This window comes from Aedes albopictus, chromosome 2 (genome assembly GCF_035046485.1).
Source record: "Aedes albopictus strain Foshan chromosome 2, AalbF5, whole genome shotgun sequence".
NCBI lineage: Eukaryota > Metazoa > Arthropoda > Insecta > Diptera > Culicidae > Aedes > Aedes albopictus.
Genome location: NC_085137.1, coordinates 477,720,220 through 477,733,697, shown reverse-complemented (window position 1 = coordinate 477,733,697; position 13,478 = coordinate 477,720,220). Strand labels below are relative to the sequence as shown.

The 13,478-nt window shown below is 42.0% G+C and overlaps 1 protein-coding gene across 2 annotated transcripts in view; it reads right to left on the bottom strand.

Moving 5' to 3' along the window:
- Window positions 1-13,478, bottom strand: part of LOC109413954 (ras-related and estrogen-regulated growth inhibitor) — a 43,941-nt gene that overhangs the window by 15,811 nt on the left and 14,652 nt on the right. For both annotated transcript variants that reach the window (XM_029870734.2, XM_062854095.1), the window contains exon 2: window positions 5,619-5,909. In XM_029870734.2, the coding sequence (XP_029726594.1) occupies window positions 5,619-5,706 (88 nt within the window). In that variant the 5' untranslated portion in view covers window positions 5,707-5,909. The remainder of the gene's footprint in view (window positions 1-5,618; window positions 5,910-13,478) is intronic.

Here is a 13,478-nt window from a genome sequence, read left to right as displayed (position 1 = left end):
TTTTTTACCGATTATTTTACGGATTATTTTTTTTGTATATGTATTTTTATTTCTCTCAAGTTTTGCATGAGCATTTCTCATGGCCGAAAAGAAATTTACATTATAAGTTCGACATTTTGACGCTAGCCATATTTTTGACAAGGGCCTAAGCAGAAGATCAATGAAAATGATCTAAAAAATATATCTCGTTTCTGAGATCAGGGATTTAGTCCGACATGTTGCCTGAAATATTGCCAAAAACAGCACATCCTAGATAAATTTTTATGAAAATTTTCAATGATTTTCTGCTAAGGCCCTTGTCAAAAGTAAGCCTAGAGTCACCATGTCGAACTGATGATGCAAATTGTCCATTTTGGTCTTGAAAAATGATAATGCAAAATATGAGACAAATAAAAAACAACCATCGATTTTGAATGGAATGCTCATGTGTCTTCAGATATTCTTAATGATCAGGAAATTGATCCTAATATGTGTGCTCCTCTATTGAAGACCAGTACAAATTCAAACCATATATCTCATTTTCAGAATAGTTTAGATAATCCAAAAAGCCTCCAAGATGTGTACAACGAATATCTTGTGATTCAACTGATCTTTTATGACTAACAAAACGCATTATACTGAGTTGGAAGTGCAACCGATACTTTGTTACGAGTGTTAATCTGGATGCCTTGACTATAAAATATTATAAGTGTGTTGGCGCTTACCAGAACTATCCTACGTTGTGGTTGTTTTTTCTGATACGACTCGATGTAGCAGCAGCGGTGTCAACAACAGCAGCGGGGAGCAGGAGTGGGCTGGGATCTTCTCGTTTCAAGCAGCGATGACGACGATCCAGGGCGGCAGCGGACGACGGCAACTCGATGGAAGGAGCATGCGTCGTACGAGAGATTTCAGTGGTACAGGACGGTTGAGAAACACTGGCACATAATTTTCATGCAAGGCACTTTATTCTCTAACTCCACTTTTACAACACTCGAACTTGACATGCACTTTTCTCTTTATTTGTTGCTCCTTACTACTGCGCTACCAAAAATGAACTGAACTCTTCGAACGAAACATGGAAATTTCAAACCTTTCCATTCTTTCTTTTCGGGCCTATTCGCGTCGTAGTTGCCAGTTTAAACCGGCGAAAATCTTATGCGAACTCATAACTGTTATAATATATGGAACTAATAGCGAACAACCTTAAGCTTGCGTGCAAGCTATCCTCAAACTGGTACAACTTGATTTATATTTCAACAATAAGTGATACTGAAGATATCGCCGATGTACTGGAAATTCAACTCCAACGACTTGTATTACATGTATGAATCAAATGGTATAAATTCTGATATGCATGCACATTTATTGACAGTAAATAGTAATCTTAGCTTACTTTCGTAAGGATAATTTCTATTTAGGAGACCTTGTGAACCCACTGTTTGCTACTTTCAGTAAAAATGAAATGGTAAACTCGCGTGTCATGCCTCGAGCCTGTGTGCATGTCAACAACGCAATCATTGCTACACTCGTTTCTGAAATAACTACCAGAGATGTATGTGCTGTCACAATTGTTGTGTCCGCTGGAAACCTCAACAGGAAATACGTCTATTGTTCGGTTTATTTACGGTATGATGAACCATCCTCTACGACTGCTTTCAATATGTCGTCGCATACTGTACTTCAAAAGGCCTTCCGCTAATTATTGGCAGTGATGCTAATGCTCACCATATCATCTGGGGCAGCTCAGACATTAACTTGAGAGGCTCCAGTTTGATGGAGTATTTAAGTAGTACAGATCTTGGATTACTTAACATAGGCAACCGCCAAACCTTCATGGTATCTGCTGGAAAGGAAGTGTTAGATATGACGCTTTGCTCTAGTAAAATTAGTCACGAGTTGACCAATTGGCATGTGTCGGACGAAGAATCTTTATCTGACCATCGCTACATTTTTATTGAACATGTGAATGTTACTTCGCAAACTTTGCGTTTCAGTAATCCCCGGTTAACCAAGAGTAATCTGTTTACTGATTTGGTTGCGATTAAATTCCATGGATACTCATCATCTATTGACACTCCAAGTGATTTAGATGATGCCGTTGATACTACAACGGCCTTCATCATGGAAGCTTTTGAAGAAGCTTGCCCTCTACGGTCTGTGAAGACTACAAGAGGAACCCCTTGGTGGAACGCTGATCTGGCGAAGCTCGGGAAACAATGTAAAAAGAGTTGGAAGAGACGGCGTTCGGCTGGCTTTCGGCGGCTTTCAGGTCGACTCGCAATACAAGAAAGCTCTCCGGTCTGCTGAACGATCCAGCTGGAAAAAACCTTTGTACAAATGTTTCCAGTTTGAGTGAAGTCAGTCGGTTAAACGAAATACTTGCGAAATCTAAGGATTTTCGAGTGAACGAACTTCGTTTGCCAAATGGCGATTTCAGTTCCACCGATGATGAAGTTCTGGTATGTTTGTTCAGCACACACTTCCCCGGATGTGTGGATGTTACATCTTCGGATGAACTTGATGTATTTTCTTGTTGTTATGATTCCCTGGCCTCGGCTCGGAGTATCATAATTTTAGAATCGATTAAATGGGCACTTAATAGCTTTGCTCATTTCAAATCTCCTGGGACAGATGGGATTTATCCTTTTTTGCTTCAGAAAGGATTTGATCATTTCAAACATATTTTGAAAAAATACTTGTTTGCTGTTTTGCAACAGGGTATATTCCCAAACCATGGCGGGATATTACTGTAAAGTTTATTCCGAAAGTGGGTCGTGCGTCGTATGAAGAAGCAAAGAGTTTCAGACCTATGTATCAATTTTACCTCTTTTCTTCTGAATTGATTAGAACGCATTGTAGATCATCACATCCGTGATGTTCATCTGGTCAACGTGCCTCTTCATGTGAACCAACATGCCTACCAATCTGGTAAGTCCACTGTGACTCTTTTGCACAAGGTTGTTTACGATATCGAGAAGGCATTCGCTCAAAAGAAATTTTGTTTGGGTGTTTTCTTAGATATCGAGGGTGCTTTTGACAACGCGCCTTTCGATGCCATATTGGAAGCTACACGGGGTCATGGTATATCCCCAATGATTTCCAATTGGATCCACCAAATGCTCCAAAACCGACATCTCTTCTCGACATTGCGTCAAGCAGCGATTAGGAAATTGAGTGTTTGTGGGTGCCCCCAAGGGGGAGTCTTGCAACCGCTTTTGTGGAATCTTGTACACTCAAACCTCCATTTAGGTAGGATCCATTTAGGTAAAATCTATTTAGATAACGTTACCTAAATGGAATTTGATTGTGTTCAGACCAGTTGCAGTACTTAAGATTACTTATAAGGTTGGTTTAGGGAAAGAAATAGTGAGTGGTGTTAAGGGGGTATGGGGGGGAGGGGGGATGCAATGTTGAGATATGCCCCCTAAACACCTCCCCCCCCATGTTCCAATGCACGAATTTATGCTGGCCTGCTTACTCTCACGCAAAATTTGACGTTTGAGCGGTGCCGACACCGCTCAAACGTCAAATTTCGCGTGAGAGTATTGCGGAGATTCCACCTGTTTAGACTCCTGCGCGAAAATTAGTTGCGTGGATTTTTCTTGCGTGGGCCCACAGATATAAAACCAGACCGCGTCCTGGAGAATATTTTACGCTGTGTTGGTAGGTACACATATGGTGATAGTTTTGCATTGTAAACAAACATTTTTAACGCACCTACGCTGAAAATGAGCCTAACCATTTATTTGCGTCGGAATCTATAAATCTTCACAACGGGCAATAAGCAGGCCAGAATAAATTCGTGCAGTGGACCATGCAGTGTTGAAAAGTGTCAGTAACCAGCGTCATTTCCAGCTGAAATTGAGATAAGCAACCATCCTTCCATCATTCAATTGACATCAGCTCAGCTCCAGCAACATAGACCCAATAGTTGTTCGATGTTGGTCCAAGAATGGCCCAACATACGATACAAATTGGCCCGACATTCAATAATTTTTCAGTCTAGCGGAATTTTGCAGGGTTTTTCGTGTTTCGTGCCCAGCTAGTTATTTGAATGACAATTCGGATCTAAGACCCCCCAAGACACCCGAAAACGCCCCTGAAGCCCCTCCCCTCCTGAAACCCACCCCCTCCCGAAACTCCTTGAAAGCCATCTGAAACTCCGCATGACCTCCTTTAAATCTCCTAGTAACTCTCCCTTCTTAAACTTTTTTGCAACCTTGTACTCCATTTAGGTAATAATCTGAATCCATTTAGGTAATGAATCCATTTAGGTAAAAATTCTATTTAGGCAATCCCGACTCATTACCTAAATGGAGGTTTTGGTGTACACCATATCAGTAATGTCCCAACACTTAATTCAATTACGCTTGTAGATCTTAAAATCTTTACTCGCGGAAGTTCTTGAATATCCTAGAACATCTTTGGAAAGTAGTTCACTTCAGTACTGTGCTTCATGGATCTGTAGGATGTTACACCGTATCAGTAATGTAACAACAATTAACTGATTACGCTTGTAGATTTTCAGGCCTGTACTCGTGGAAGTTCTTGGATGTCCTAGAACATCTTTAACGATAACTTCTCTTCAGAACAATGCTCCATGGACCTGTAGGATGTTACGCCATATAAGTAATGTCCCAACAATTAGTTGAAACACGCTTGTAGATCTTAAAATCTTTACTCGCGGAAGTTCTTGAATAACCTAGAACATCTTTGGAAAGTAGTTCACTTCAGTACTGTGCTTCATGGATCTGTAGGATGTTACACCGTATCAGTAATGTAACAACAATTAACTGATTACGCTTGTAGATTTTCAGGATTGTACTCGCGGAAGTTCTTGGAGGCCCTAGATCATCTTTGAAAACTATGTCTCTACAAAACTATACTCCAAGGGCCTGTAGGATGTAGCATCGTATAAATAATGTAACAACAATTCATTGACTACTCTTGTGGAGCTTAAGGCGCTAACTATCGAATGTCCTTGGATAGCGTAGGTTCTTGGATAACCTAGAACATCTTTAAATATATTAAAGAACCATACTCCAGGAGCCATCTTTCGGAAAACCCCCATCCAATCCCTACTAGCCGCTCCTAGTCAACTTCCGAACAGACTATCAACACCTCCCCCCTAGCCTCCCACCTTTCCCCGACCACCACCATACATCCCTTTTGAACTCCACAGACCTCTTACATCATCCTCCGCCCCCACCTCCAACCGCTCTTCAGCCACCTTTAAACCCTTCCCCAGAAATTTGTTCCAAATGGAGGATAACGTTCCAAATAACATTTTGATGACCAATTAGTCTTGTGGAGGTTTTGAGGACCGTCATTTAACCTTATACATGTGTTACTTGGGATGCTTATGGAGCCGGCCTTTTGATGCTTCTATGGATTATTGAAAATATATCAATGGGTCGTTTGGCATTTTTTCATAGATTGTTTAATAACTTTAACGGTGCAAGCAATGGGCTGCCGTATAAATGCATCTGTAGAAGCTTAATAATGAGCATTTCCCAACATCTCATGAACAATTTTTCCTCCAAATTTCTTTTGATATATTCTACCATACCTAGCTAATTAATAATGTTTTAATCTTCATAATGACGCCAACGTGCGGCCAGGCATCAATTACTTACCGCTTTTCCCCACGCTCGGAGCACCTATCACAGCTACTTTAATCTCTGCCAGGTATGACTTTTTCCGCCTTATCCCTCGGGTAGTCATTCCACTGGCTCACACTGGGAAAGTAATTTTCTCCAATCTACTTCCTCCGCGGACTCGACTGCACTGATGGAAGCCCGCCAATGACTTGACTGGATCTTTGGTGCAATAAATCACTGGCTCCACGCAGCAGCAGCACCACCAGCAGCAGTAATATCTCTGTTTACACACTCGAGCGATGCATCACTTTCCGTCGGATCTGTGCGCTGCGTTGAATAAATTCACCCAACAATCGAACAATGCAATCAGTGGAAAATGGTTAAACCACAGACAAACAGACGTAACACTTCGAACATTTTTCAATTCAAATCATAGTCACGGAAACATATTCGCCCAATGCTAAAAGGACTATGTTTGGCCGACCACCAACTAGGTGGCGGTAGTGAGAAAACGTCAAACTCGAACAAAAACGATGCGAGCGCCACGGTTGGACAGTTGGCCAACTATCAAAATTTGAAAAAGACTGTTAAATCTGTGTACAATGGGAATTATCAGAGTGTTACGTCTGTTTGTCTGTGGTTAAACTTTAATTTCGACTAGCACCATTTCCAATCTCGCGCACATCTGCTCCCGGATTTTCTGCACCATAAACTGACCTACATTCGGATTGCTTCGCACTACATCCCAGTTCAATTCGAATGTAAACCCTCACAGTTTTCACATTTTCCGATACGTTTACCACCAGTAATAAATGGAAAACTTTAACACGTTTCACCGGAGAGTAACCGCACGCGCACGTACTTGGCCGGGGGTCGTCCGCATTAGCCACCGCGTCCGTTTGATAGGTAGATGTAACACTTTGTTGATCAATTTTTCCCGCAACAACCAACCAACCACGCACACGAACACGTATCACCCCACGCCACGTGTTGAATCAAATTTTAATTATTTTGCACCATTATTCAGAAATCAAACCGGAAAAATGGATTCCACTTTCAAGCGCGGTTTTTTTTTTTCATGGATGATCTGCCGCATCAATTCTGTTTGCACTGATGCACACACGCACACGGCAAATAAACTGGGATTGTTTTTCTTCTCTACCGCGTTCAACAAAAACAGATTTTTGTTTGTTCGTGTTGTTTGGGTTTGTCTTTCGTAGGAAAATGTGCCAGCTCAGATTTGTTCAAGCCATGCATTCTGCGAGGCAAAACTTTTAACCTTCCGTTAATCGCGCTGTTGTACTTTGTACAACACATGAGAATTATCGACTATTACTTTGAAACCATCTTTTCTATCGATGTCAACCCCAAATGTATTCTACAGGAATCTTATTTGGAATATTATAAGACCTTTTTTGAAAACAGTATAACTCCTTATAATGCGGAAAATTGAAAATCGCAATATGAAGAACGTACTATATTTAAGATAAGATAGACAGTTGAATGTGAATTAGTGTATTTCAAAATCTAAATGATCTAGAAATATGATGTCTTCGGCAAAGTTACTTGGGATATCAAGGGCCTTCGCGAGGTGATCTGAGAAATTCAGATTTCAACCGATAGGTGGCGCTAGTGAGCATGTAATTTTTATATCCCATATAACTCAGGATCCGGACTACTTAGAAAGATGGTGTCTTCGGCAAAGTTGTTTGGCTGTTTAAACACTAACTGATGGAGAGCCGTTTGGTTTGAAACTCCACATCTAGGTGGCGCTAGTGTGCATTGAAATTTTATAACTCATGCATCTCAGGACCCTGATTACTTAGAAAGATGGTGTCTTCTGCAAAGTTGTTTAGTAGATCAAACACTAACTGATGAAGACAAGTATGATGTGGAATTCCACATCCAGGTGGCGCAAGTGAGTACTCAAATATTATAACTCATATATCTCGAGATCCTGATTACTTAGAAAGATGATGTCGTCAGCAAAGTTGTTTAGTAGATCGAACACTAACTGATGGAGAGCCGTATGATTTAAAACTCCACATCTAGGTGGCGCTAGTGTGTATTCAAATTTTTACTCATATGTCTCACGACCCTGATTACTTAGAAAGTTGGTGTCTTCTGAAAAGTTGTTTAGTAGATCAAACACTAACTGATGAAGACAAATATGACGTGCAATTTCACATCCAGGTGGCACTAGTGAGCATTTCTATTTTATACCTCATATATCTCAAGATCCTGATTACTTAGAAAGATGATGTCTTCGACATTGTTGTTTGATGGATAAAGGATGGATGTACTTATCCCGTGACATTGACAACCTTGAGATAGAGTATATTGAAATACGACGGTCAGATATTGAATATTTTACTAAGCGCTTTAACTTCATGTAAAATTAATCAATCAAGTGCTAATTTAAACAAATTATAATCAACTAGTTGTGTAATTTTCAAATTTTGAAAACTTTCGGAAGTATAAAAATTTACAGCTCGTTGATTTTTTTCTAGATGAATAATAACACGTTCATGCTTTTGCAAATTTACAACTGGTGGCAGAAGCACGAATCAAATAGTCAATCAACTGAAAGCCCTTGATCTACCAACCAACCTTGCCAAAGATATCAACTTCCCAGGTAATCAGACTCGGAGGTATATGAGATATAAAATTTGCATACTCATTAGCACCACTTACTGGCGAAATATTGATTTCAACGACCCATCAACCAAATGCACTTAACCTATTTGACAACTTTTCCGAAACCACCATCTCTCTTCTAATAACCAGGATCCTGAGAACTATTGCATATACATTTTTTTATGTTCACTAGCGTCATCTAGTGGTGAAATTTCGATTCAAACGGACAACTATCTGTAAGTTTTCGATCTTTTAGAAAGTCGGCACGAGAGGTACCCGACTAGAAAAATATATCAAGTTTATAACACATTGTGCTATGATGATATAAAATTTTTCTATAATTTATTTTGTTATAAACTAGATGCAGGATGATGTTAAATTAACTAAAACTGTAACAAAAAGTACACCGGTCTAATCAAAATAATAACCTATTTTGTTATAATCAGAACAGAATTATAACACAATATGATATAAATTTAAGCTTCAAGAAAACTAGTTTCTATCATATTTTGGTACAATTGTGTAAAATGATGTTCTGAATGTCAAAGAATCAGAACTAAATTATTTCACAATGAGTTGTTGAACAACATTTATAACATAATATGATACAATTTAGTTATAATATTTTTAAACACCAATGATGTTAAACATGATTATATCACAATGAGTTATACATATCATAGTTTGTTATAATTATGTTATATTTTTGTTAGAATCTTTTAGTCGGGTAACTTTCCCTCCATTTGGTCTTTGATCTACCAAACAACTTTGCCAAAGACACCATCTTTCTGAGTAAAGTGGAGCTTCGTGGCGGTTCGGTTAGCGTTGTCAAGCGTGTAACCGCACCATGCTATCCACTGGTGCATGTAATGTATGTTGTTTGCATGGTCTAGTGTTGAGTTCTTGACACATCTTTGCCGAAGACACTATCTTTCTATATAATAAGGGTCCAGAGATACATAATATATAATATTTACGTGCTCAGTAGCGCAGCCAAGTGATAAAATTTCAAATTAAACTGCGAATCATCCATAAGTACTTGACCTACCAAACAACTTTGTCGAAGACACCATCTTTCTAAGTTATCAGGTTCCCGAGATACATAGGATATAAAGTTTATTTGCTCACTAGTGCCGCCTAGTGGTGGAATTTCCAATTAAACGGCCAATAATCTGTAAGCCGTTTACCTACCAAACAACTTTGCCGAAGACACCATCTTTCTAAGACACCAGGATCCTGAGATATAAGATATAACATGATATTGCTCACTAGCGCCGCCTAGTGGACGTATTACGAATCAACTTTGTCAGCATCAAGTAGCCCATGAAATTTACAACAACTTTTATAAAGACAGTCCTCCTCTAAACAATCAGGATCCTTGGATATTTCAGAATGAATGGGTGTTGTACAAAGTACAACGCGCGACTGCTCGCGTTACAAAACTTGGAGCGAGTACTGAAAGGTTAAGCTAGTGAACTTAGCACAGATCTCGTGTGGTAAGGATTGATTCCACGAGGTACAACTGGGGTCGAAGTGGATCTCATCTCAAACAACATTTTGATGATCAATTAGTCTAGTTAGTTAAGGTTTTGAGAACTGCCATAAATCTTACTTGCCTTACCGGTCAGAATAAGGCCTGAGTGTCCTCTGCTGTACGTGGGAGTCGTCTTCAGTCTACTCGATCCATGGCGTCCGCAAATCGTCCTCCACTTGATCGACCTACGGTACGGTAAAGGCTGGGTATGCTGCGCTACTCAGATCCAATTGTGATCCACTAGCCTCTACCCAGCAACTCCTATACCTACCTCCTCGTGGTACCGGCCGGAAACTATGAGCAACCTTAGGGAAGATCGGGAAACCTCCGGTGGGAACTTTGGTCATAGGCTGACAGGGGAAAGGGGGTTTGCTTCGGCAAACCTGAGTGTCTGTTCTCCAGGAGGAGCGGCTCACAACAGCGTCTGATCACCATGTAAGGGGCGGCTGATCTACGTCCAAGTGCCAGGGAAGGACTCTAAGCTCAACTGTGCACTATGGTCCTCCGGAAAGTAAGGGGTTGGTGTCTGGCCCTACGAGCCAGCCGTAAAAAACCATTGTAACGGAAAATTAGCAACAGAATAATACGAACCGAGACCAACGGCAACGACCACAGCGAACAAAAACGACTTGCGATTGGAAACTGGATACGTGGAATCGCCGATCTCTCAACTTCATTGGGAGCACCCGCATATTCGCCGATCTACTGAAGGACCGCGGGCTCGGCATCGTAGCGCTGCAGGAGGTGTGTTGGACAGGATCCATGGTGCGAACGTTTAGAGGTAATCATACCATCTACCAAAGCTTCGGCAACACACGCGAGCAGGGAACAGTTTTCTTCGTGATGGGTGATATGCAGAGGCGCGTTATCGGTTGGTGGCCGATCGACGATAGAATATGAAGGTTAAGGATCAACGGCCGATTCTTCAACTTCAGCATAATAAACGTACACAGCCCACACTCCGGAAGCACTGATGAAGACAAGGACGCATTTTACGCGCAGCTCGAACGCGCGTACGATCACCGTGTCCAAGCCACAACATCAAGATCATCATAGTAGAATTAATCGCTCAGGTAGGCGAGGAGGAGGAATTCAGACCGACGATTGGCGAGTTCAGCGCCATTGAAGGCCATACGTAGCACCTTTTTCCAACACAGCCTCCCTTATCGTTACACCTGGAGATCACCGCAGCAGACGGAATCTCAAATTGACTACGTTCTGATTGACGGAAAGCACTTCTCCGACATTATCGACGTCAGGAACTACCGCGGCGCCAACATCGACTCCGACCCCTATCTGGTGATGGTCAAACTGCACCCAAAACTGTCCATCATCAACAATGTACGGTACCGGCGACCGCCACAGTACAACCTAGAGCGACTGAAACAACCGGATGTCGCCTCAGCATACGCGCAGAATCTCGAGGCCGCGTTGCCAGATGAGGGCGAGCTCGATGAGGCCCCTCTACAGGACTGCTGGAGTACAGGGAAAGCAGCCATCAACGACGCAGCCAAGAGCACCATCGGATACGTGGAACGGAATCGACGGAACGAATGGCTCGACGAAGAGTGCAGAACGGTTTTGGCGGCGAAGAACGCAGCGAGGGCGGTAATGCTGCAGCAAGGGACCCAGAAGAAAAAGCGCCGCCTGGAAGAAGCAGAATGCGAAGAAATGGAACTGCTGTGCCGTTCCCAAGAAACACGGAAGTTCTATCAGAAGCTCAACGCATCCCGCAACGGCTTCGTGCCGCGTGCCGAAATATGCAGGGATAAAGACGGAGGCCTCTTGACGGACGGACGTGAGGTGATCGAAAGGTGGAAGCAGCACTTCAATCAGCACCTGAATGGCGTGGAGAATGAAGGCATGGGAGACCACCGCAATGGAGGAAACGACGACGCCAGTGCAGCGGAAGACCGAAATAAACCAACTCTCACGCTGAGGGAAGTTAAGGATGCCATTCATCAGCTCAAAACCAACAAAGCAGCTGGTAAGGATGGTATTTCTGCTGAACTCATCAAGATGGACCCAGAAAAGTTGGCCACATGTATGCATCGGCTTATAGTCAGGATCTGGGAAACCGAACAGCTACCGGAGGAGTGGAAGGAAGGGGTAATCTGTCCCATTCACAATAAAGCCGACCATTTGGAATGTGAGAACTTCAGGGCGATCACTATTTTGAATGCTGTCTAAAAAGTGCTATCCCACATCATCTTCCGTCGTCTGTCACCTAAACCTAAAAAAACTTCGTGGGAAGTTATCAAGCCGGCTTCATCGACGGCCGGTCGACAATGGACCAGATTTTTATCGTACGGCAAGTCCTCCAGAAATGCCGTGAATATCAGGTCCCAACTCATCACCTGTTCATCGACTTCAAGGTGGCATACGACAATATCGACCGCGCAGAGCTAAGGAGAATCATGGACGAAAACGACTTTTCTTGGAAGCTGACTAGACTGATTAAAGCAACGATGGACGGTGTGCAAAACTGCGCAAGGGTTTCGGGTGAACTATCCAGTTCATTCGAATCTCGCCGGGGACTGCGACAAGGTGATGGACTCTCATGCCTACTATTCAACATCGCTCTGGAAGGTTTGATGCGACGAGCCAGGCTCAACAGCCGGGGAACGATTTTCACAAAATCCGGTCAATTTGTGTGCTTTGCGGACGACATGGACATTATTGCCAGAACATTTGGAACGGTGGCTGAGCTGTACACCCGCCTGAATCGCGAAGCAGCAAAGGTCGGACTGGTGGTGAATGCCTCAAAAACAAAGTACATGCTGGTAGGCGGAACCGAACACGACCGGATCTGTCTGGGTAGTAATGTTACGATAGGCGAGGATACTTTCGAGGTGGTGGAGGAATCCGTCTATCTCGGATCCTTACTGACGGCTGACAATAACGTGAGTCGTGAAATTCGAAGGCGCATCATCAGCGGAAATCGGGCCTACTACCCGATCAGAAAGGCATAACAAAATTATAACCGATTAAGTTATTTATTTCAAAGATTTTTCATAACAGAATGAGTTATAAAATTCGCCGGTTAGGTGTTAAAATAACAAAATATATAACTAAAATTGCTCTAGTCATTGCATTATTATAACAGGGCTTGATACAATAATAGCAAGCTTATAACAAAATAAGATACAAAAATCAATCAAATTATATCACATGTTGTTATAAAGCAGTTATAAATATATTGGGTAAAAACTAAGTAGTGTAAAAATTATCTCATTTTTGGGTAATAAATTTTTAGAGTGACATTTTATTTATAGTAAAAAGTTACTGGCATCAAAAAACTTCTCCACATGGTATACATAAAACCCAGGGATTCGAACCTAGGACGGCTAGAACCTAGAACAGGAGCTCGTCGTTTTTACCAGTGAGGCCATCGCAGCACTTGAAGTGAGGGGCAATATATGCTGAAATGCTGAAATGGTTCTTCATATTGGTAGCTCCTCTATAAATAGACTCACAGATCCAACATACCGGAGAGGGAAAGTATGACATCACCATACCCAAATATGACGTCACCATGCTCGTTACTACAGCCCATTTAGTCCCTCACGAGCTCCAGAAGAAGCTGTGGTAAAAAAAAAAAATTCACCCACGCACCAAATGCACCATGTACAAAACGCTAATAAGACCGGGCTTTATGGACACGAAACATGGGCCATGCTCGAGGAGGACCTGCAAGCACTCGGAGTTTTCGAGCAACGCGTGCT